This window comes from Suricata suricatta, chromosome 5 (genome assembly GCF_006229205.1).
Source record: "Suricata suricatta isolate VVHF042 chromosome 5, meerkat_22Aug2017_6uvM2_HiC, whole genome shotgun sequence".
Taxonomy (NCBI): domain Eukaryota; kingdom Metazoa; phylum Chordata; class Mammalia; order Carnivora; family Herpestidae; genus Suricata; species Suricata suricatta.
In genome coordinates, this window is record NC_043704.1 from 106,314,048 (window position 1) to 106,338,896 (window position 24,849).

At 41.7% G+C, this 24,849-nt stretch overlaps 1 protein-coding gene across 3 annotated transcripts in view; it reads right to left on the reverse strand.

The window, feature by feature from the left end:
• The window catches only part of KCNAB1 (potassium voltage-gated channel subfamily A member regulatory beta subunit 1), a 452,797-nt gene that overhangs the window by 7,856 nt on the left and 420,092 nt on the right, over window positions 1–24,849 (reverse strand). For all 3 annotated transcript variants that reach the window (XM_029940002.1, XM_029939999.1, XM_029940000.1), the window contains 4 exons: window positions 13,538–13,623; window positions 12,847–12,967; window positions 11,424–11,518; window positions 3,724–3,844 (listed from right to left, as the gene is read on the reverse strand). In XM_029940002.1, the coding sequence (XP_029795862.1) occupies window positions 3,724–3,844; window positions 11,424–11,518; window positions 12,847–12,967; window positions 13,538–13,623 (423 nt within the window). The remainder of the gene's footprint in view (window positions 1–3,723; window positions 3,845–11,423; window positions 11,519–12,846; window positions 12,968–13,537; window positions 13,624–24,849) is intronic.

A 24,849-nucleotide genomic window follows, 5' to 3' on the forward strand; every position in this document is an offset into this window, starting at 1 on the left:
TTGCTGAGCCCACATTCCCTTTTAATTACCGTGTCTGGTTGATTATTCCTCCTAAATACGTCTTTAGCCCAGTAGTTCTTGCATCGCAGCGTGCATCAGAAGCACCAAGAGGGCTTGTGAGACCATTACTGGGAGCCATCCCTGAGTTTGTGACTCGAAAGGTCTGGAGCGGGGCCCAGGGATCTGCATTTCTGACAAACTTCCAGGTGCTGCTGCTGCTGCTTCAGGCATCATGCTTTTTGTAAAAACTTGGTTGATGTTAAATTTACCCATTTAAAGTGCATAATTCAATAATTTTTCATAAGTTTGTCAATCACCATTTACAGTTAATTCCATTTCTGCCTCCAATCCCAGGAAACCACCACTCTACTTTGTGCCCCTATGAGTTTTATTGCTTTTGGACATTTCATTTAAATGAAATCCTATAACCTGGGTCTTTTATGTCTGACTTCTTTCACTTAGCATACTGTTTGTAAGGTTCGCCATGTTCTAGCACGTATTAGTAAATACTGTTCCATCATGTGGATGTGGGACCACACTTTGAGAATCACTCTGTTTCCACTGCCCACTGTCCTTATTCAGGACCTCACCGTCTCTCTCCTGCACAACAGTTTTTTCCCACCTGTTGAATGGATTTTCTCTCGTTTCCCCCATATATCTGTCACATCGACCAGCAATTTTTCCAGATACAAATCTGATACAAACGTTTGCCTGCTCAAAAGTTCTTCAAAATGTGTCTAATATAATCATTGTTCTGTAAGATGAAGCTCTCATTTCTCACCCTGGCAAACTTACTAGAAAGGTGCCTCTCCAGCTTTATGTCTTCTCACTCCCTGCCTTGAAATTTGGGGTGCAGTAGCACTGAGCTGTTTGTAAATCCTTTCCATCCCCAAACATCAATGCTGTTTTTCTGCCCCTCAAGCACTTGGCTTAAGTGTGCTTTTGACCTGGAATGTCCCTCTGCCTCCCTAATACTTACTCATCATTTGAAACTCTTCATAGATCTTGCCTTCTCCCAAAGCCCCTCCCTGAATCCCAGGCGGGGTTAGCCCCTGCACTTTACTTATACTTCCATGATCCTTTATGTCCTTCTCAATTATTTTATTACAACACTGTATTAAAGTTAATCTATTTTCTTGCCCACCAGGCAGTAAGATATTTGTTATTTGCACTTAGATGCTCAGCACCCAGCCCAGGTACCTGCACATAGTAGGTGTTTATTGCATGTTTGTTGAATAAACACAGATGGGAATGATTAATGGCAGTTCACAAACATTTCGTCTGTCCCCATTTGCTCAGGTCCTGCAACACATACTCTTAAGCAGTTAACACGTTCAGGCCTTTTAAGGCAGTCATGAAATCTTATCATGTGGGCAAAATAAAACCATAAGGGCAGCATGCCAAGAGATCCAGGACTCTCTTTCTGGCTGCATTGTTTCCTGCTTTGCACTGAGAGAACTCCTCTTGGCCCTAGTGGAAGTTGAGGTCAAAGCAGGGCACTGGGAAGATCATTGCCCATAAATTACCTGATGCCAGCCACAGCCAGTTTTCCTCATGGGCCGTAGGGCATAGGAGGACCCACAGGGCAGAGCTGGCCAGTGTGACAGGTGATATGTACAGATGATTCAAGGTAATTAGCCTCTAACCAAGTGTCATTAACAGTCCTATCCAGAATGCCTATGATCAGGGTGTGAAAGCTGTGTGCCGTGGGAGCGAGCCCACGGCTGGGTTCAAGTGGTTTGTTTCCTGCCAAAGGATTCCCTTCCCCCTACACGCCTCTAGCAGATCAAAGGTAACATGCCTGGAAATAATTTCCCTCTTGGTTTGAGAGTTCTGTGCTTAAAAACAAAACTACTTGTTTATAAAGAAAGAAAGAGACAGGCAAGACATCTAGGGGCACAGAGGGAGGAAAGGGAGAATCAGCATGTTTTAACTTAAAGACTGTAAAGAGCACCTTTCATGTGTATCTAATATCCAGTGAAAGTCTAAATCTGGTAAAAATTTCCTCTTTAGAAAGACAATGTTCTATCTTTCAGAGCTAAATTCAATACTCACTGTTACATTACCATCTAGAACCATATTTAAGACCATGTTTGAAGAATAGATGTTTCTGTGCCTGTCACTTTGACCACATGCCGTGGCTATGAATGGACAGAGTTTTAGGTCCAGGGTGTTGAATTCTTTGCAAAAACCACATCATTATTATTCTTACTGCTTCCTGGGCACCGACTCTTTGCTTTACATATATAATTTTGCTCTACTCAACAAATTTATAAGGTATATATTATACCCCTTTTATAGATGAGAAAATTGATATCAGGTTAAATAACTTGCTGGTCAAATAGATAATACTTTTTACTGTGCTTATTAAACTTACAGGAATAATCCTATATCCTGTCATTCTTTGACTTTTTGTTTTTTGAAAAAGGATTAAAACAAGGCCTGTATATATACTTAGGTAAATGATATTACCCTTCTCCCCAACCACCTCCCATTTCTATCTTTGATTGCAGCCATGTTTTGCCTTCCAACCACAGACAGATCATGCATCTAACAAATACTCTATCACGTCATTTTGTTTTCCTCAAACTTACCTTGAGCTTTTTATCTCCTTATTTCATTGTATCAGATTAGCCCCAATTCCTGCTCCTTCTTAATCTTTAGGATTTTTTTTCTAGACTCTACACCCATTTTATTCTTTTCCCATAGCTACCATGTGGATTTTTTGGGTTTTTTTTTTTTTGACCTTCAGTTTCTTTTGTAAAGGGGAGATAATGACAGCAGATACTCAGCATCTGTAAGGCAGGGCTAGTGATAGCATACACCTCATGGAGTGTTTTGATGATTAAGGAGATACAACAATGAGCATAAATAGTGCTACTGTTGATCAAGGAGCTGAAAGTCTGCAGGCTTTTCTGTTTAATAACTCGCCTCTGAGCCACATGTGGCAGCTCTTGGCAACATGAGGGTGTTCGGCCCAAATCGAGACATGTTGTAGGTATAAAATACATTCTATATTTTGAAGACTTAGTATAAAAAAGTGTAAAATATCTCAACTTTTTATTATATATTAAAATAATGTTTTGGCTCTATTGGGTTAAATAAAATACAGTATTAAAATTAAGTTCGCCTATTTCCTTTTTAATTTTTTAGTACGGTCACTAGAAAATTTTAAATTAAGTATGTGGTTCACATTATATTTCTATTGTACCGCACTGGCACATGTGGTTTTCAACTGTGTGAGTGACCGTGACCTTTCATCAGCTCCACAATGTTAATAAGAGGATTTTGCTTCATGGTCCCTCAGGAAGTTTCAGGATGCAGTTGTTTCTCTAGGACATGTTTCACCCCTGGCACAGGCCTGCTTCTGGCCTCTCACCAGCCCTCCCTCAGCTTCCACATCGAGGGAAAAATTGAGCCAGAAGAAATGGATGTCCCTCCACAATTGAGGAGCACACACCCCTGACACCATGAGGATGTGTGTGTGTTCACTGGCTTGTTCTCCTTTGAACTGTGTTATACAGGATAGGAAGGAAATAAGTGTTTTTAGCATGTAGAGAATTCTGGGGAACTCAGAAAACTTAATTTTAGATAGTATTAACCTGGGAGTCTATGCTTCCGACATCAGTCTGCCCTTACCCTAGATGTTTTATCGTGACAGGGAGGTGAAAAATGTATTTTCTGTGACCTAGCATAGCTTCCCCTCCCCTGTAATTTTCTTACCGACAGCCAGCTGAGGTAGTGTGCACCCAAGACGCTCGGCAATCGGGGAGAGGTCTTTCAGCTTGTTCTGCTGTTTTCGCCCTTCTTCACTTACAATTCTTTCCTTCAGCCACTGGTAGCACTAAGGAGACAAAGAGCATTTACAGGTTAATGTCTGGGAAGGGTTGGAGACAAAGATTATTAAGTTTGTAAAATACAAGAGCCCCCATGATGAATTCCTGAACCTTCTTCACCAACCTTTATGTTTCATGGTGACAAGGATACCTGTGCTTTTAGGCAAAGAAATGTTCCCCATGGTTCTCACTCCTTGTTTATTGATTTTTGACTAAATAGTCACCATTCAAATCCATTAACATGCACAAAAGTTGTTAAAATCCTGACATACATTTGATTATATGTAGTCTGCTAAGTGGAGGAAATGTTTCATATTGCAATAGCCCAATTTTAGAATGTAGAAAAAATGGATATTTCACCAAGATCTATTATGTTTCCTTTTTGTCAAGAAAGCCAGGTGCCAAGCTTTCTGTGCAAAGAAAGCCATGGTCTTACATTCTCTTAAAACTCTCTTTCTGCCTCTTGCCTATTTACTCCGAGTCTCCTATTCTCACAGCAGGGCTTTATTGAAAGCTCGCTCATCTTCCTAGAAGCAGACAAGGCATAACTTGCACATTTTAAAAATTTTAAAGTGGATAAAGACTGTCCCAAATGTGAATTACCTTTTGTATAGTGATTGAAACTTAAAAAGGTAAGGATCTCAATACGGGAAACTGTTCTTTAGAACCTATGAGAAGAGACTGATTCTGATCCGTAGTCTGTAAAAGCGAGCTAATTTCCCAAACAGGAGAAAAATCTCTTAGAACTTCTCAATGCCTTGATTTCCAGAAGGTTCTGTGCTCGCTTTGGCAGCACATATACTAAAATTGATTTCCAGAAGGTTCTGCGCTCATTAAGAAATGAGGACAGTACACTGTTCTACACAAAACACTGAGCAGCAACACCCAAAGGTAAAGACTATCTGTAAGAACGTGCTGCTACTCTGTTTCAGTGAAAATAATAGAAACCATCCCCCTGTGTGGCAATGTAGACTTTCTCTGCCGCGCATGTTTGCAAAATCATTGCCACAACAGACCTCTAGCTTCCCAAAGGCAAGAATGGTCACAGACATTCCACCCACATGATTTCAATAAGGCTGCTTGCTTTTGTTTTTGAAGTATTTTTTTTCATCACTGGAAGACAGTATTTCCAAAGAAAAGGGTAACCACATTATGTTTTATTATGATTTTTGGAATGATTTTGCAGATGTAAAAAAAGAAAGGGCAAGCTGCCCCAGTTCTGTTTGCTTCCTAGATCTCAAAGGCTTACGGTCTGGCTTCTCACTCCCAAGTTTGCTTAGGGAGATGGCCAAGAGTTCTCCCAGCCTCAGCTCTGGGAAACCTCTGCTTCCAGGACAGAGGGCGGCCTGCGGCAGCTCTCCAAAAGGGACGCTGCTGCCAGTGGGGAGGAGACTGGCACCGCCGTCAGGGCCCAGGGGCCTTCCCTGGCCAGAACTGCGGGCTGGGTCAGAGAGCCCCTGAACTACGCTGTCCTCAGTGGGACGACATTTCCAATCCTCACTTTAGTGTCACAACATCTTTCAGGGGACCAGTATCCGAGTGTTAATTCAAAGGTGGTGGAGAGGTGGGGGGAGAAGGTTGAAAACCAACAGCCAAATGATTGCTCTTTTTATTATAAGCTAGGATCATTCTTGAGGTTTCAGTATATGCCACACGTAAGGAATGATTGTTTTATTTATCACTTATGGAACTCCATTTTTGAAATCTTTACTGTGTGGAACGCATTCGTACCCTTAGGATCAAGTTATAAGTTTGTGTGTGTGCACACGCACACGCAGACTATTGAAAGGCAGACTTCTAAAAGTAGCAAACATCAAACATTCATTTATTGAGCCACTCTCTCCCTACACTCAAGACACTATAAATCTCATTGCTTTAGTCATTGGAAAACATCAGAAGGCTAGGATTTTTAAAAACTAGATGAATAGTATTTATACTGCTTTCCTCACACTAAAAGAAACAAAAGTGTTTTTGGAAATAAATAGCTTTAACTGCTTTACAAGTGGGAAAATATTAGCATAGGGAGGAGATGAGGCTTAATTAAAATATAAATATGGAAGTGAACCAGTATTTTTTATAAGAAGATTGGGGGTGGGGGTGGTTGTGTGCAATAATAAACCCAGTTTGTTGACTAGGCTGTAATCTATGAATCAAAAGCTGAGTTCTTTCCTTCCAGCCCTATTCTGCTCACCCCAGTGCTGCAGTGATGTGTTTATATGTTGATCTTTCTAACTGAATGGAAGGCAAGGATGGGCTTCCTGTTCCTGGCAGCATCTCCAGGCCTGACACAGAGTTTGCCTTAGAGCAGGGGTTCGGCTGGCAGTACTGTGAGGGAGGAACCGGAGCAAACAGGGCTCTACAGGTAAAGGTCTCTTCAGTGTTTCAGATTTGGCACAGACACCCCCTCCTCATTCCAGCACAACTTTGCTGACAGTCCTGTGTGACTCCACTATACTTGTAGATTGATCCCACATTGTTTCATAATTCACCCTTCGCATCTCTAACAAGTCTTCAAGTTACCCCTTGAAGGTGGAGACTGACCCTTCTTCCCAGTACCCTGAGCCCTCAGCACAGCCCAGCACTGAGTAGATATGTAGTAAATATCTGCCAAAGAAAAAAGACTTTTTCTGTGCAGATTAGTGGGCTATTACTTTTATACATAAGTCACGAAATTCTCCAGATTTTCCTAAGGCCTGTTTCTTTGCCATCTCCCAATGCTGTGACCACTTTACAGGTAATGATGGGGGAGTAGGAGTAATCTGTGGGACTGGCCCTGAAGCCACCAGTTGGCTGTTCGTTAATAATAGATTGAAACTCAGGCAGCAGCTTAAAGCCATGGACAGAATCAGCCACATGTCATCTCTGGGCCTTGTCTAGAATAATGTAGCACCCAGGGTCACTGACTATTTTAATTTAAACTTCAAATCTCTGGCTCCAAAGAGCAGCAAAGTCTTTGATACTAAGATCAAAATCTCTAGGGAAAATACTGAAGCCAAAAAAATTTCCTTTTGAAATTACACCGTGATGTGCACTACTCTTAGTTTCTTTCTTTAAAAAAATTTTTTTAAATGTTATTTTTGAGAGAGGGAGAGAGCATGAATTGGGGAGGGGCAGTGAAAGAGAGGGAGATATAGAATGCAAAGCAGGTTCTAGGCTCTGAGCTGTCAGCACAGAACCTGACTCAGGACTTGAATTCATGAACTTTGAAATCATGACCTGAGCTGAAGTTAGACGCTCAACTTACTACTGAGCCACCCAGGCGCCCCAATACTCTTACTTTCTTTTCTTTTTTAATTTATTTCTGAGAGAGCGCGTGAGCAGGGGAGGGTCAGAAAGAGAGAGGGAGACACAGAATCTGAAGACAGGCTCCAGGCTCTGAGCTAGCTGTCAGCACAGAGCCCGATGCGGGGCTTGAACCCCTGAGCTGTGAGATCATGACCTGAGCTGAAGCCGGATGCTTAACCGACGGAGCCACCCAGGCGCCTCTCTTAGTTTCTTACTGTGAACACCTGGAGTGTTGGAACTGCCTCTCTTAACCCACCATGATGCACCTAAGTTTGCATGTTGTTATTTTCATTTGGCAGAGGGGTACATATCTTTATGATTTTTCTATAAGGCATTTGCCAGCAACAGGAAAGAGCTGCCCATAAATTTTGTTGCACTTTTCATTTCTATTTACAATTTCTATTTAAAAGCTACATACCTGGTCTACTGATCGGACTTTGTTGATCTTCCCTTATGGCTCATTGCATTCATTCAACAAACATTTATTGAGTACTTACCATGTGCCAGGCTCTGTGAGGCTACCTGAGTTTCAGGGTCTATCCCAGAGGTATTCACAAATCATTGGCCAGTAACCTGAGAAGTGTTCTGTGCTGGGGCACCTCCCTCCATGATTGCCTCAGAAGCCAAGCTTGTACTGCCTCCTTAGGGAAAGTGCCCCTAACAGTGGTGCATAACGGGAGCCAGTCATAGCACTTTACCCTTTGGGCTACTGTCATTGGTCTAACAGGTTTGCACATGACCCAGGCTTGGCCAGTCTTCTCTGGACTGAATGTATAAGAAAAGATAGATCTCTATTATCTCATGTTACTTACTTTAAGGACGAAAACCTGCAAACACCAGCTTTCCTGCTCCTGGCCTCATAGGGAGGACCCATTTGCAGTAGAAGATAATGACGCCCACATGCAGAGAGAAATGGAGGAGATGGGCAGTCCTGACATTGTACCAGTTTATAGATGGAGTCAACCCTGAGGCTGTCCCCATCCCACGCTTCCCAGTGAGTGTGTCTCTGTTCCCCTTAGATTAAACTAAGTTCTGTTGCTTGCAACGGGAGAATTCTGACTCTGTAAGAAGTGTTAATGGGATAATAGAGGAAGATGCAAATAATTCAGCATTATAAAATGAGGAAAGGCTTCACAGAGGTGAAGACAACCAAGCTTTGTCTTTAGAGATGAGGAGGGCTTCCATAGCAGAATGAAAAGAAGGGCATTTCTTCTTAGAGGCAGAGTACAGTGCGTTTTGGGTGAATTATACAATAACGTAGAGATTGATAACAGAAGAGTGGACACAACTTACATCTCAAAGGTACTTCCTTGAATGCTTTTCTGTGGAGTTTGGGTTTTGTCCTATAAGCAGTAAGTGGGAAGTGAGTAACAGACTTTAAGCAGAGTTATGATACGGTCAGATTAGTCTTTTATTTATTTTTTTGTTATTTTTTAAAAGTTTTACTTATTTTGAGAGAGAGATAAAGAGCAAGCAAAGGAGGGGAGACAGAAACCCAAGTGGGCTCTGCACTGATAGGGCCATACGGAGCTCAAGCTCGCAAACTGTGAGATCATGACGTGAATAAAAATCGGGAGTCAAATGCTTAACCGACTGAGCCATCCAGGCACCCAGATTAGTCTTTTAGAAAGATAATTGGTCACAATGATGGGTAGTTGGCAAAAGGGGAAAAGTCAGAGAGTGCAGACAGGTGGTTACTGCAGCAAAATAGGTAAGAATGGCAGTGTGAACAAGGGCTGTATAGGCGACAGGGCATAGAGAGTCAGGCTGTGGCGTGAAGGCGGGGGTGCCCCACCGGACAAGAGTGAGGGAGGAGAGCAGGCAGTCTGACATAACCCTTGGCTTCTGACTGGGATCGCCAGATGGAGGGTGGAGGCACTGTTAACCAAGAAGGAAGGGCAGGTTCTAGGGGGTGACAGTAGATTCCACTAGGCACGACTAATGCCCATGGGAGATGTCTAACAGACATGCGAAGAAGAAGCAGGGTACAGCTCAGCAGTAAAGACAGCTGAGGATAAAAGATTTAGAAGCCATTGTTAGGGCATTGATACTGCCTTCTAAAAGACGCCTAGATAGGTATTTTTCACGCTGTGTTAATTTATCTTCAAATACAAGTTTAATAATTACAACAGCAAGAAATATCAATGTCTGTTTTATTGGTATAACTTAAAATAGCTAATGCGAAATGCCAGCCATTCTATAGGGGGTGGGGGAAGGTGAAAGTTGCTAAATGATTTCTCTGTTTGCCTCGTGCTTTTTTTTTTTTTTTTTTTTTTTTTTTTTTGCTTCAGTCACTCTATTCAAGTGGCCCTTCTGTGAGTATGGAAAATACTCAGGCTAATGATTTAGGAAGCCTTGAGAGTCTGGAGCTCTAAAGAAGCTGCTTTGTGATCAGATAGATGCCTTCCACCTGTTGAGAGCCTTTCACATTTATTGTTAAGGACGTTTCAATAAATGTCAGCTTTATCAAAATCAGCAATAGAAATATTTTTCTGAGTTACTTTTGGACTTAGCCACCTTCAAGTATTTAATCTCTTTTCTCTTTTTTAAAAATTATTTATTTTATTCCTTTTTTTAGTGTGTTTTTGTAAGCTGTTTGTAACCTTTTCTTAAACAATGATGGAGGTCAACCAATCATACACTCCAAATACAGCATAGCTACTTCTCCCTCCATTAAAATCCTTTGTTTGCAGGGAAACAAAAATGTCTTAGGGGGAGAATACTGAGACCAAGAGACCTGGGTTCTAGTATAGAATCAATCTCTCTATTATGAGTTTATGCTCTTAGATTGTTGTCTGACCTCAGCACTGGCTCAGTTTCTACATCTGAAAAGGTTTATCCTCTTATAAAGATAGTCTGAAAACAAATACTCCGCATATGTGGAAGTACTTTGAATTTTTTAAACCGCCTCTGAAAGAATCTAAGGCAATGTGCTTAACTACAGATGATCAAGAGTCATTTATATCCATTTATGTTTGTGTAGATAAAAGGAGATAAATAAAAACACAGCCCTGGGCTTGGCACATAGTAAGTACTCCGTAAAACCGCACTTTTCAGTGCTTCCCTTCCTTTTTCAATCACTTCTCGCCCTTTTTGTTTCATACCTTCCCTAAGATCTTTTTAGTTTTTCCTTGCTCAATTATTTAAACTTGGCTCAGAAACAATCTGCAGTTTTCAGAAGCAAGATTACAATTAATATTCTAGGATAATTACATCCTGTGATAATGCCCAGCTAGAAACCGCCATGTCATCATGCGTTAGGAGATATTTATACTGTATTATTTTAGAGAACAAAGTAGCTAAGAGGTCAACTGTAACAAGCAGAAAGGAGAGTGGGAGACATAGAGCCTCGAGACTGTTCTGGTTAGCGAAGCACACAGTGGTCCCAGCCAGCTGATTACAGGGTTGGTGGTTTGGGCCGGACTGGAGCTGTCACCCTGCTAACTGTGGAGGCAAGAGGCAGCGTCAGACTTCTGCTTCCTCTTGGGGCCTTTGGTGGGTCAGTTTTAAAAATGCCTATATTCTCTCTCTCTTGACATTATCATTTGTGAGTCTAATGTTATTACACATTGTCTCAAGTTTTTAAAAGCAGGCACGTTAATAATAGTAATAATAAGGGATGGAGTACTACTCTCCAATGAATTAATCAAGATGTTCTGAATGGAGGTAATTTGATGTCAATGATGTTGTATATCTTTATGCTTCAGAGAAGAATTTAAACCGTTAAGACTCAGTGGCCAGTTGATCGCTGTGAAAACACCAGCTTTGAGCCCGAGTTTCAGATGCTTGCTTGGCTATGCATCTGCTTCCCAGAGCCTCCCTCCTTACTCTCCCCAACCCCACACAGTAAATAACATCAACCAAACCTCAGGCCATACTCAGCTACAATTGGTAATCCCCAATTGTTTTATCAAGAAATGTAAAAATAGGTTCTCTTATAAAGAAAAGGGATTTTACATTTCATCAATTTCAAAGCAGGAATGAACCGCCTCCTTTAACATAAGAATAACAGCTAGGGATTTGGTCCCTGTAAGTCCAACCAAGTCTTTGGGCCCTTCCCCCTAGTCCCCAGAGCAGAATTTTCTGTGCTGACAGATTCTGAACGCCTGACTGACGCCTGGCCAGAGCAGAGGCCCCCCGCCCTCCCGGGGGGCTCAGGAGAGCCGGCCTGAGGACAGCAGCCTGGCCTAGGGCATGCTCTGCCTGAGCCAGGAAGCCACAGGCTGCTGCAGAGCTGCTGAGTTCAGTCTTCTTCCCTCTTTCCCATCCCCAGACTCATTTTCTAAAAGTGGAGGAAAATACCTTCAGCGAGGCCCTAGAACTTTCAGGCACTCCGTTTCCGTATTTTCCTGAGATGATTCCACAGGCAAGGGGAGACCACGTCATCGCTCCAACTCCTACAGAAGAAGAAAACTGAATACGTTGCTTGTGCAAACTGAGATCAAAAGTGTGGGAGTATTTAAACAGGACTTGGTTAGTTATAGGAATAAGCTAGTCAGATAAGTCAGTGTACATCTTCCCTTAACATTTTAGTTATTTAAAAATTGTGCTTCCTTTTAAAATTTTTTAATGTTTATTTTTGAGAGAGAGATAGGGCCTGAGTGGGGGAGGGGCAGAGAGACATAGGATCCGAAGCAGGCTCCAGGCTCTGAGCTGTCAGCGCAGAACCCTACACCAGGCTCAAATCCACCAAACATGTGATGACCTGAGCCAAAGATACTTAACTGAGTTAACTGCCTTTATAAACCAGTTGAACACATACTGTTGGTTGTAGGGAGTGAGCCTTGTTTTCAGGCAAACAAGCCTGAAAGTGTGACTCATTCATAATTTTCTGATGTCCAAAATTGATGTTTTCTTTTTGTACTCAGAGTCAGACACTGTGCTTTGCATGGGAGAATGCCTCAGTGCTTTTCCGGTCCACTCCAGGCCCAAATAGTGCCTGGCAGGTAGAAAGAAGCCCAGTGCCTACTGCGGAGTAGACACACAGCAAGTGCCAGCAATTTTGACTGTTAATTGCTGTTGAATTTTTTATTCTTCCCGCCCCCACCCCTCCCCAGCCTTAGCCAGTACTTTGCCTGCTCTATATTTTAGGAACTTCTGTTTTTTTTTTTTTTAAGGAAGAAAGTTATCTCTGGACAATATTTTCATAAATAAGTCTGAACATGTGGCTTATTCATGTTTTTCTGATAGCCAAAATTCTTATGTATATGTTGCATATGTATTTCTTTCTTTAAAATTATCGTACCTACCCACACAGACATGTAGTGTTGGGCTTGTCAGGCATTCTTGACCTCCTCATGTCTAACTTAGTTCCAGGCACAGAGTAGAAGATATAGATGTATATATCCATGTTTTTGGTTTTTTTTTTTTGGAAAGGCAATTATAATCTACTCAAAGATGCATGCTTTGGCTAGAGAAGCACCCTCTGAAAAAATGAGTTTATTCATTGTTTCTGCCCTTCTTTCTCTATGCATTTTTGGGAACACCCACTGAGTACAGCTTATATGCCAGTCACAATTTACAACTGATTGGATTTCATCATTAATACCCTGCAGACTACCCTGTAGGGACTTTTGATTCCTTTACAGTCTCTGAAATGGAAAGTTCTCACCATCTCTATGTTAATTAGGAACATTAAGGAAAGCATTTCAGTAACACATTTTTTCCAGATCATTGATACTTCTATTGTTAAAAAATAATCAGTAAATTCGATTGTGAAGATTACCTATTTTATGGTAGAGCTCTGGTAGCTGAACCTCCACTTTCTCTCTCTGAAAAAGATGGTACTCAGCTTGTTCACAGACCGGTGGGATCATATTGAACTGCCTTGCTACAGAATAGGCTTCCTAGGGAGAAATAAGAGTGCAGCTGAATTTATACTGATGAGCAATAAGGCTGCTCTGTAATTCGTATGCATGAGAAAACTTCATTTTAGTGAAATCAATACAAACCAAGAAACATGCAGGATGCCAGATTAATAAGTGAAGTTATGGCCATCGATCTCACTAAGAGAAATATTAAATGCAAGAAATCCTTATTCTTTGGAAGGGTCTAGACTCAGTCCAGGGCAAATAAGTCAAAGTGTGAATCATAATAGTCCATAATAAAGTTTTTAAAAAGGAAGCAAGACTATTTTGTTCATATATCTCATTAGCTGGGAAAGTCATTGTATCATCCTGCCACTGAAGAGCATGATAGCATCTGATTCTTGTTAGAGACCTGCACCTTAACTGTTGTATTCTGACCTGATGAGACCCAGCCCCATATCCATCTCTGTAATGACAGAATTGATCATAGCATTCTAGTGCCATGGTGAATGTTAGCAACGTTTGCAAAAGGCCTTGCAATTTACACATAGTATCTGAAAAATAATAATAAGGTATTTAAGGGCCACTTAAAAATAGAAATGAAATTACCATGATCTCCATAGCGCTCCACCGCGAGGTCCCCCAGTACATCGCCATTCCTTGGTTTATGACGTGGGTCATGGCTCGAACAATTTCTGCAGAAGCCCAAACAGCAGTTCATTAGTTTCTCTCCTTGAAGTCATGTGATCTTTGTTTTTTGCCTACTGAAATCTTTGAAGTTTTATGCAATTATTTGTTTTATTAATAGAATTACTTCGACATTGGTGACAACATAATAGTCTGACATGAAATAATGGTAGTTTGGAGGCTGATGGTATTTTGGGTAATTTGACTTTACATTTTCAGTTTGCAACAATACCACTAAATGATATTAAAAACATAATGACCTCTTTAAGTTCTTCCTTTACTTTTATCACTTCATGGTTGCTGGTCTGATTAAAGAACATATGATTAACCTTTCTCAAAACCTGGGTACCTTGCTCAGCATAATAAGAAGTAAGAGAAAACATTTATCTTGACTTTGTAGAATGTCAGGTCATTGAGGATAGAAGGCCTGTCTATGTGTGTTGGATTTGCAGAGCTGGGCCTCACACAGGGTGTCTGTTTAATAGAGATGACTCAACAACAGTATGTTTAGCAGAAAGATAAACATATTAAATGCTGGACAAACAGCTGAGCCACAGTGGCTCCCAGCACACAATGGCACACCCTGTCCTTGACCATTTTGAACTAAGACATCCATGTAATACATTTCACCAGGGCCTGCTTTGTGGCCCCACTGAGTTTGCTCATCAGCTTCTTTCAGCTTGACATCACATTTCCTAAACAGGAGAATGAATCTCATCCCCAGAGAGCTAGAGTTGAGCTCATTGTTTTGGCACCAGCCAGATGTGATACAAAACCAGAGACCATGGAGTACCTCAGGTTCAGTGGCGTGAAGCATGACTGAATTTCTTTTACAAAGCAGGTCAAAACACCAAGGATGCCAGGTAATTTGACAGTTCTCAAGGGGTGTGCAGACCTCAAACTTCTGTGTCCTTCTAATACCCATAGGGTACAGATCCTTCAGAAAACTCAAATCCTTGTCTCAAAGTTGAGTTGAAGTGGATGTATTCTTATTTATCACAGGCAAATTGGTATCTTAATTGGTAGGGGACAGGATATGGAGTGTGACAGCCAAGGTTAGAGACTTGGCTTTCTTGCTACTTGGGCTTTTAAATCGCCCTTGGTTTCCTTGTTTGGAGGATGGGAATGCTTTTACTCACCATTGTCTTCTCAACAGAGGTGGAATTTGGCTTATAGGAAAAATACTTTTCTTTCTTGGAGAAAGGCTCCTAAATATCAGGTAATACCTCAGTAAGCAACTAAAACTACAAGTTCCCTCTCCCTTTATAAAGCAAATGAGATACAAAAAAGCTGTATGAAACACTTTCCTTTTATTATACAAATGGAAATGAGTGCCTCGGATGAACATTTCTGGAAGTAGAACACCATTATTTAAATCTTTCCCCAGAAGTTTTCACTCTGCCATTTACAGGGATGAAGAAGACTGAGGAGGCAACAGGTTTAGAGAGAAAAATTAAGGGTTTCTCTTTTTTTCTTTTTCTTTTCTTTCTTTTTTTTTTGAGAGAGAGAGAGGGAGGGAGGGAGAGAGAGAATCCCAAGCAGGCTCCATGCTCAGTGCTGAGCCTGACACGGGGCTCAATCCCACGACCCTGGGATCATGACCTGAGCAGAATCAAGAGTCAGATGCTCAACTGCCTGAGCCACCCTCGTGCCCCAAACATTCCTTTATGAACATGCAACAGATGGAGATGCCTGTGAGATCCTAAAGGGGAGATACCCGGTAGAAATCGGTGGACAAATGACATGGTCAGCAACCTGGGCTGGAGAAGATCTATTTAGCAGTGCTCAGTCTATTAGTTGTATATAAATTCCCAGAAATGGATGAGCCTACATAAGAGGAGTCTCAAGAAACCAGAAAAGTTTCTACAAGCCAGCCTGGAAGTCAGGACACTGCAGGGTTCCAGTTATCAGCTGCCATAGGAGCAGGAAGGAAGCCAGGGCATGGGGTGTTTCAGAAGCAAGAGCAGAGAGTGCTTCGAGAAGGAACTGTGCCCACAGAGCGGAACACTGTGATCGTTCCGAGCAGAGATCACTAAAACAGTGCCTGCTGGATTTGGCCAAACATCAGGGAGGTCCTTGCAGGCTATGAGAAGAGCCGTTTCAGTGTCATTTGTGCGATGGGACCATGACTAGGTTGGCGCAGATCAAAGAAAGGGGTGTGGGGAGGACAGGCTTTAGGCATAACCTGAGTGGACTGTTTCAAGATTGGAAGTGAATGAAGCAAATGGCTCAATAGCTGAAGGGGTACTTAGGGTCAAAGAGAGTTTTATTGTAAAGATGGGCGATGTAAGAGTAAGCCTGCATGCCACTGAGAGTGATGTAAAAAGAGGGATTTGTTGATGATCCCTGTTGGAGGCTGGGTCAGAAGGCAGAGAAAGACGGTAAGGTGAGATGGAGGACAGGCAAATACCCGTGAGGTGTAGAGGACACTTCTTCCAGATGGTGGAACCCCAAAAGGCTTGTCGAACTCCTCATGGGAAGCTATGGGAGCTCCTGCTGAATTCTATCCCCAATAAGCTATCAATCAAGTGAAAAAGGTGGGTGTGAGAAGGACAAGTTGAGCACGAGTGGTTTGAGTATGGATGAGCCTACGCAAGACTTTCCAATGCCCCACATATTTTAGTTGCTGGTAATTCCTTGCTCCTCCCGGGTCTGTTGTGCTTCCGACTCTGGGGGAATGAGCAACTCTTGGTAGTTCTTATCCTTCGGGGAGGCTGCAGCACTGAACGCCAGCAAAAATGGTGGGAGAACTGAGGGGCTGCAGTTGGAGATTCACGTTGCCACAGATTAAAATCTAAACTTGGGGCGCCTGGGTGGCTCAGTTGGTTAAGCGTCCAACTTCAGTTCAGGTCATGAAGTCTGCGAGTTCAAGCCCTGCGTCGGGCTTTGTGCTGACAGCCTGGGACCTGCTTCAGATTCTGTGTCTTCCTCTCTCCACTATTCCCCCACTCATGCTCTTTCCCTCTGTCTCTCTCTCTCAAAAATAAACACATTAAACAAATTTTTAATTAAAAAATTAAACTTAATGAATGTTAAATTTGTTCCTTTTTTTTTTTTTTTAACATAGGAGAAAAATCCCCCCAAATTGTTTAGCTATGGAGCAAGAAATTGCCATCCTGATATAGCTGAAGAGGGCTTTACACAATTCTACTGTTTAAGGACACAAGAGGGCAGCATTGTTGAAAGAAAAAAAATCAACCAAGTCTAGGCGGTTTTACTCCTGTCTCATGGAGACACGTTTTAAAAGCATCCTCTTCAGCGCATGCATTCTGGGTGGGAAAAGGACGTTAGGAAGGTTTTTATGTGCCGTGCAACACACCTGCCTCTGGGAAAGGACATGCAGACAAACATGATTAAATCTGGCAACCAGGACAGAATGCGACTCCCTCGGCTTTTTGAGGAGGCCTTCGCACTAGTGGTTCTCAACAGGGACTGCACGTTAAATCACATTAAACACAGAAACTATGCTATCGGACCTCCACTAAGGTTCTTTTATATCAGATCCTTTAGATATGAGGCCCCAGCATCGACAGTTTAAAAACTCATCCCAGGTGACCGTAGAGTACAGCAGGGTTTAGAACCCTGTGCTTGTCTATACCAATCGTCGCAAAATGTGACCCCCGGACTAGCAGCAGCAGCATCTGGAAACCTGTTAGAAACAGGAATTCTAGGGTCTTACTCTACCCCTCCTGAACTATAAATTCTGCGGGTGGGTGGGGCCCAGCAGTCTGTGTTTCAAGCAGCCCTGGTGCTGCATTCCCAAGTAAGCCATTTCAGCGTGTATAAACTTCCTCCCCCATTTCCTCTTCTGCTCTTTCATCTAAATGCTTTCTGCTATAATTTAACCTCCAATTATTTACTGTAGTACATATGCAAACAGTCACTATGACCTCCATGTGCACATGCACACGTGCACACACACAGACACACACTCTGGTATGAATTGAAGTCACCCAAGGAATCTGATAAAAAGGCCGAGGTCCAGATCCTCGTTTACTTCCATGAGCCTAGGCCTTTGTGTTATTTTCACTGGCTCTAAAACCCCAAAGTTTGAGAAACACTATCTAAGCTTTTGTAAAATGTTAACTGTGCCCTGTGTGCTCCTTTCCAGGTTGAAATCATCTTTATCCTTTGACCCACAGGCCACACGCAGCGCTCTCTTATTCCTTGTATCCTTAGCACACAGCTGGTCCTCTATAAATACCGCAAGTCAATTTCGTTCCTGTGAGTATTCTATTTCCTCATCTGTAAAGTGAGGACGATATTGATCCTGTGGCATTCTTCAAAGCTTGACATGAGATAATGTGTGTAGATCAATTTGTGAATCTAAAATTGTAACACAAACTGAGTAACAAGCAAGCAGGATGTGGTCCTGGTTGTTTCTTCTCAAATAGGCTCAGATTTTAGCTACAAAATTTTAGTTACAAGAAAAGAAAAATGTTGACATTCTAATAATGTAGGTCATCAGTATTTTAAAATATGTATTTTATGGTAAAGGACTTAATAAAATTGTTTAATTTGAGTGCAAAAAAATGTGTTGATAAACATGTTTTTTAAAAAAATTGGCCCATATACAGAAAGTAGTTGCTTACATTAAACCATTTTTCATGGGAAATGTACCCAATAGCCCATTTTTCATGGGAAATGTACCCAGTAGCTTTGAAAGTTGTAAGCAAATCGTTATACTGCCTGAACAATAAACCATAATAACTATAGATTAAAATATGCAGAAATTAGTGTTTTAATCAAATCAAGTGGATTCAAGTTAATCTGGCCATAGTGACACAGAATGATAGAAACAAAAGAAACCTCAGAGATAATCCGGTACAGTTTCCGCTTACTCTAGATGTGGAAACAGGCGAGAAGTTCATTGTTTTAAGGTATAATAAAAGCTTAAATATTATTAATTATAAATATTTCAAATATGCTAACAAAATACTAAAACTGAAATACATAAAATAATAATTGTACCATATGGTGGAACTCTATGTGATTTTGTTCTCTATTTTTCAAGATCCCTGGAAATTTCTGGAAATGTGTTATCATACTTTTGTAATATAAAAAAGAAAAAAAGGAAACAAATTCCCTATCAGACAAAGGTACCACTTTAAAACACCAACATTACAGGTGCCCCTGGGTGGCTCAGTCAGTTGAGCGTCCAACTTTGCCTCAAGTCATGATCTTATGGTTTGTGGGTTCGAGCCCCACGTCTGGCTCTGTGCTGACACCTAGCTCAGAGCCTGGAGCCTGTCTTTGGATTCTGTGTCTCCCTCTCTCCCTGACCCTCCCTGCCCTTGCTGTCTCTCTTTCTCTCTCAAAAACAAAACATTAAAAAAATATTTTTTAAACACCAATGTTATAGATTAAATATTTTTAACTGAATGAAATTGCCTTGTTAGAATTCAGGAATGGTTGACTATTGATAGTGTTATTCGTATGGTTCAACCTGATCGTGTCTTTTATCAGAGGAGAGGACCATGGTGGAGGCTGAGGCACTGGCAAGATGTAGAGATTTGGTTTCACCCAAGGAGTTACGGAGACTAATAAATAAAATTGGTCTATACCTGCGTACACTTTTCACTCCACACCAGCTGTTTGTTTACTTAGCCTCCGTTTATTTGCCTATTTAATTTCAGAAACGTGTTTATAATGGTGCCTCTTTGTGGCTTAGAGTTTCTTCTTGCTTTATGAATCCTTTATCTTCCTGGCTGTGCAGAATCCTCCCTCGGTGCCCAGCTGAGTGTCTGGAGACAAAGAGCTGTCCTTTCCTATAGGGATGGAAACTCCTATAAGTGGAGCACATCATGTTTAGGCTTATATCTTTGCTGACTGTTTGAGGAAAGCCTGACTTTTTTTTGCCTCACAGAGCACACACCAGGATTCAGGAGACATGGGTTTCTGTCCCATCACTGTCACTACCTTGGGAACATCTCTGGACCTTGTTGTATCTCAGTTTCTTGAACGCAAGTGAGCAGATTGATATTAATTGAGCACATTAGGTCATCCTTCTTAAAACTGGATAATATGGTGGACAATATGTTAACTTCCATTTCACTGGTGAAGAAGCTGAGGCTCAGAAAAAGTCCCTTGGGCAAGTTCTTAGCAGATAGTCTATGAGGCCACTTCTAGCTTTGAAGTTCTGGAAGGTTTTGTGTATAATGCACTGTGGGAGAAGGTGGGTTGGGGACAGAAAAATAATAAGGCATTTGCTTAATTCCACTGTATATCTGTGAACATGAAATGCATTTTGTGTGGTTATATCCAGCCCTTTGCATTCAATACGCAATGAGTATAGCTCATGTGTAATGTGTATGAATGACTTGGGAAATGTAAGCTCTCCTTTTGCTTCCTTGAAGAAAGACTTCCAATTTGATGACTCTGAAAAAAGAGCCAAAAAAGGGATTATGTCTGCATCTGACCTGTTGAAACTCAGGGAAAAAGTGGTCTTCACAAGAGAGCTTACAAAGAATAGCTTTTTGCGTCAGGACATAGGCCCAAATGATCAGAATAGACAAGATTCAAGAGTCTAAACAGCAATACATGGACTGAGCCAAGCCAGTAAAACCTTCCAGATTAAACCTTGTACCAAACTCTGACCCCAGAATGGAACCCTATCTCTCCAAGGACAATGCATTGTCCTTACCCTGTAGCTACCCTGTCCCTAAAGGGCACATGGTCCTCAACTAAACACTGTATTTCCTGGACACTTTGTTCTGGGCCTGATATTGCCCAGATGTGATTTCCGAATCTCATTCTGAAATGTGGAATAAGTTACTGACATGGGACACTTTTAGTCTCCCTTTGATCTGAAGTCCAAAGGGCCTGAACAGAAACGGTAGTTGGAAAATACCTGTAAGTTCTAAAGTGAGTCACTAGACCACGTATGTAAGACTGGCAAAAAGCCTTAGCCTCACATCCACCTTGGCTGGGAGATACTTTAACTGGATTTGAGTTCTGGGGCATTTCCCTATCTCCCTCTGTGAGGCCTCTCTCCCTCTCTATCTTTCACCTCATCTCAAACTAAATAAAACTCGAACCAAAAATTCCCATTTGCAAAACTTGCAAATAAGAGCAGTTCCCTGAAGTAAGAGCCTGGAATTGCTGTGACTTTTCCAGAACAGACCACTGCTGCTCTGGGACCTCCTCATTCCTTTTCAGCTCCCCCTACAGAGCAGGGAGGCTATGTGATGCTGTATACTTTTAATAGTATTTCTTCCTCACCAGACATGTGCTCCTTAACCCTAACAAAAGAGCAGTTGTTCATTTTGCACTTAGATAAGTATGGCCAAGCGACTTGCCTAAGGCAGACACAGCTTTCTTATCTCTCAGCGCTGCTACATCCTCATTATTTCCCTGTAATTCTCTTATCACCACCTCCAATCTTCCCAGTGTCTCACCTTGCCACTACTGCCTGCTGATACTCTCCAAGAAATAATTATGCAGAAAGTGGTTCATAAAATCCTCCCTCTTCCTTCAGCATAATCTAAATATGGCCCCACTATTTCCTACTTAAATAAGGTTATCCCAAACATTTGTAATACCTAATAGTGAATGATAGTGAAGAGATGATTTCTGTCCTGATGAAAAGGAGGCAGGAGTGCCTGGGTGGCTTCGGCTCAGGTCATGATCTCACGCCTCCTGGGTTCAAGCCCCGCATCGGGCTCTGGGCTGACAGCTAGCTCAGAGCCTGGAGCCTGTCTTTGGATTCTGTGTCTCCCGCTCTCTCTGACCCTTCCCTGTTCACTCACACTCTCTCTCTCTCTCTCTCTCTCTCTGTCTCTCTCTCAAAAATAAATAAATTTAAAAATAAAAATAAACAAATAAAATTAGAAAAAAGATTTTCTTTTCTTCTGCCAAAACGTCTCAAGTCTTGCTCTTCCCAGTTTAGCTCCACAAATTTCATCATAGAATATGGCTGTCTTAGTCTGTTCAAGTTGTTATAGCAAGAATACCATTAACATATAACAAAAATGCTACAGGTGGCTTAAACAACATTCACTTCTCATAGTCCGGGGCTAAGAAATACAGGGTCAGGGCTCTGACAGATCAGATTCAGTGTCTGGCAAAATCTCACTTCTTGGTCTGTAGACGGCCATCTTTTTGCTATTTCCTCACAGGCGTGAGGAAGCTTGCTGGGGTCTCTTTTATAAGGGAACTGATCCCATTCATGAAGACTTCACCGTCATGACGTAGTTACCTACCAAAGGTCCTACCTCCTAATACCATCATGGTGGGAATTAGGTTTCAACATGCGAATTTTAGGGTGACACAAACCTTACTTTATAGCAAACAACCAGATAATTTTGGTCTAGAAAATTCTAAAGCAGATGTTACTAGCTGCTCATTACTTCCTGTGTTTCCCCCCAGTCAATGTAACAGATGAATGATCTACAAACTGTATGCAGAGATAAAAAAATAAAATAAATTAACCTGCCATGTAGATTTGGGAGAACTAAGTTATTCTAATTTATTTTTTAAAATTTATTCTTGTTTTTATTTATTTTTGAGAGACAGAGAGAGACAGTGCGAGCAGGTGAGGGTCAGAGAGAGAGGGAGACACAGACTCTGAAGCAGGCTCCAGGCTCTGAGCTAGCTGTCAGCACAGAGCCCAACGCAGGGCTCGAACCCATGAACCGTCAGATCATGACCTGAGCTGAAGCCGGATGCTCAACCGACTGAGCCACCCAGGCGCCCCAGTCTAATTTAAAAACAGCAAAGTGAAAGCTTTCTTATATATCAGGAATAATTATGGTATAAGATAATTCTGGCATATGACAATAAAACCTAATCAGCAACACATAGAAAGGTAAGATAGGTGTTACATTTACAAAGGTAAGATAGGCCCCCTCATTTAGCCATAATATATAAAATATTTAAAGATTCTATCTTTGAGAAGGATTATCTTTACATTTTGTGATCTGCTTTCAGTTGCAGTTTTTCTTACTGATAAATTAGCTTCCTGATGTATGAGATTCGGGGTTTTTCTTTTACAAGTAAGTTATTAAAAACTCAATGGAAAGTTTTTAAATTGTAAAAGATTTACCAGCTCTTGTCACTGGACGTGTAGAGGTTATATATGCTTCACAATTGATTGTTCCAACAATCACTGAGGGCCAGCTTTTTTCTAACTCTCCTATCCCCATCCCAGGTTCCTCCGTGGCATTAATGTGGCTCTCAGTAGCATCTATGGCCATGGGCTTCCTTGTCCATACTTAGCAGGCCCTTTGGCTCAGTGTTCCGACTCCTGAGATTCACTATGACTAGGCTGTTTCGGTCGCGTGAACCAGTGACTCTGGCCAAAGTTTAAAAAAGGGACTAATTGGTTGAACGTAACCCAGAGCGCACATCAGAACCAAGGACCAGCGAGGGGAGAAGCAGCAGCTTTCCTATGGGTCAGTTGGTGGTTTGGGGGCAGGGTCACCACCCACAGAAACACTGGGTATCTGAGAAAAGAGAGATCGCCACTCAGCAGACAACCCAGTTTCCACTGTGCTCAGATCCCGTCTGGTTGGGCCTGACCAAAACAGAGGGACAGGAAGAAGGCTAACTATTCAGTCTTATAATTCGCTGGGCTCTGTCTTGGACCTATTATCAACATTATTGCATCTAACTTCTACTACTGCCCTGGGAGGTGGTGTTAATACGTTTCTCTTTCACAGTTGAAGAAATTGAAGCTCAGGAAGATGAAAAACTTGATGAAACCAGGCTTATGCTTTTTTGCAAAAGCCAGCTTCACCCACTGGTCCTCATACTCAAACAAAATAAAGCTAAAATATCTCTTTCCTTTTCTCCTCATCCATATTTATATATTTCATGCCCATTCTTTTGGCTTTGCTATTTGAAGCACATAGAGGGTTAATAAAGGATACAGACCTTTAGGCATGTATTATCAAAACACTCACTAAGGAACAATTTTCCAAATGTTCATTGAGATGCTAAAAAATAAATTTAATCCCCACCCATCCTACATGATGCCTAATATTTCTATATTCATTATTAGTGTAATAGTTATTTTTAGGGGCTCCTGGGTGGCTCAGCTGGTTCAGCATCTGACTTCAGCTCAAGTCATGATCATACAGTTTGTGGTTTCGAGCCCTGCGTCGGGCTCTGTGCTGACAGCTCAGAGCCTGGAGCTGCTTTGGATTCTGTGTCTCCCTCTCTCTGTCCCTCTCCTGCTCTTGCTGTATCTCTCTGTCTCTCAAAAAATGAATAAATGTTAAAAAAAATTTTTTTTAAAGGAATAGTTATTTTTATTCCAAGGAGCCACTGCCATTGCTTTGTAGATATCTGACTCAAGCCTTGAATTTCTCATCTTTTCAACTGCAAGATGTCACCATCATTGGCCAGACAGATGTGCAATCCTGACCTGTAGCTGCTTATTTCATTATCCTGTCTGGAGCTTTTTATTTATACAACTGTCTGTGTATCAGCTTCTTGGGACAGGCTTTTAACTTTATTCTAAAAGGAATTCTATCTTGTGGATGTAAGAAGAAACCAAGCAAGTTGGCAGAGGATTGATAAGAGTAAAAAAAATATTTATCCTAATGAGATTTTCTACTGGCAAATCCATTTTATGCTGTAACAGGAAGCAGTCTTTATTGCTTCTTTAAAGATGTAGAGCTGGCCTTACTTCCTGGTTCTACCACGGGAGACATCTGAGAGAAGATGCTATCTTAATCTTAGTGATACCAAACCCTCTATTGCAACAGCAGATGCCTCTCACTGGCAGCCCCAAATCGACGTTGGCTCCACAGAGTTATCTATATTTGTCAGGTAGCTGGTAACTAACCAAAGTCAACTAACTAAAAGACAACTTTTAAACTTGATATGGTGGAGTGGGAAGATTTTCTCAGCTTTTCAACAGTGAACTACCTGGGAAACAGGGAAAACTCACTCTGTTCATGCTTAAAACGAAGCACCTGCTGTTCTGTATGTTAAAACAGAAGGCAGGCCCAGTGGTGGCTGGGCCACTTTCACTGCAAGAGCCACGTGGGAAGAGGCTAGTCTGTCTCCCCCGGTTCTGCCCTGGGATGCTCACGTTCTTTTCTGTTTCACTGTTCCACATGCTGTCTGTTTGTATCTGAAGCCCTTAATCTCTTTTTTTCCCCATTTTTCACCTTCCTTCGCATTCCCCACCCAAGGATTACTGTTTCTCCTGACTTTCCTTATTAGAATCTTCTGCTAAGAGAGAATTTACCGAGGTTTTTCAGGGTAAGACAATGCTCCCTAAATGC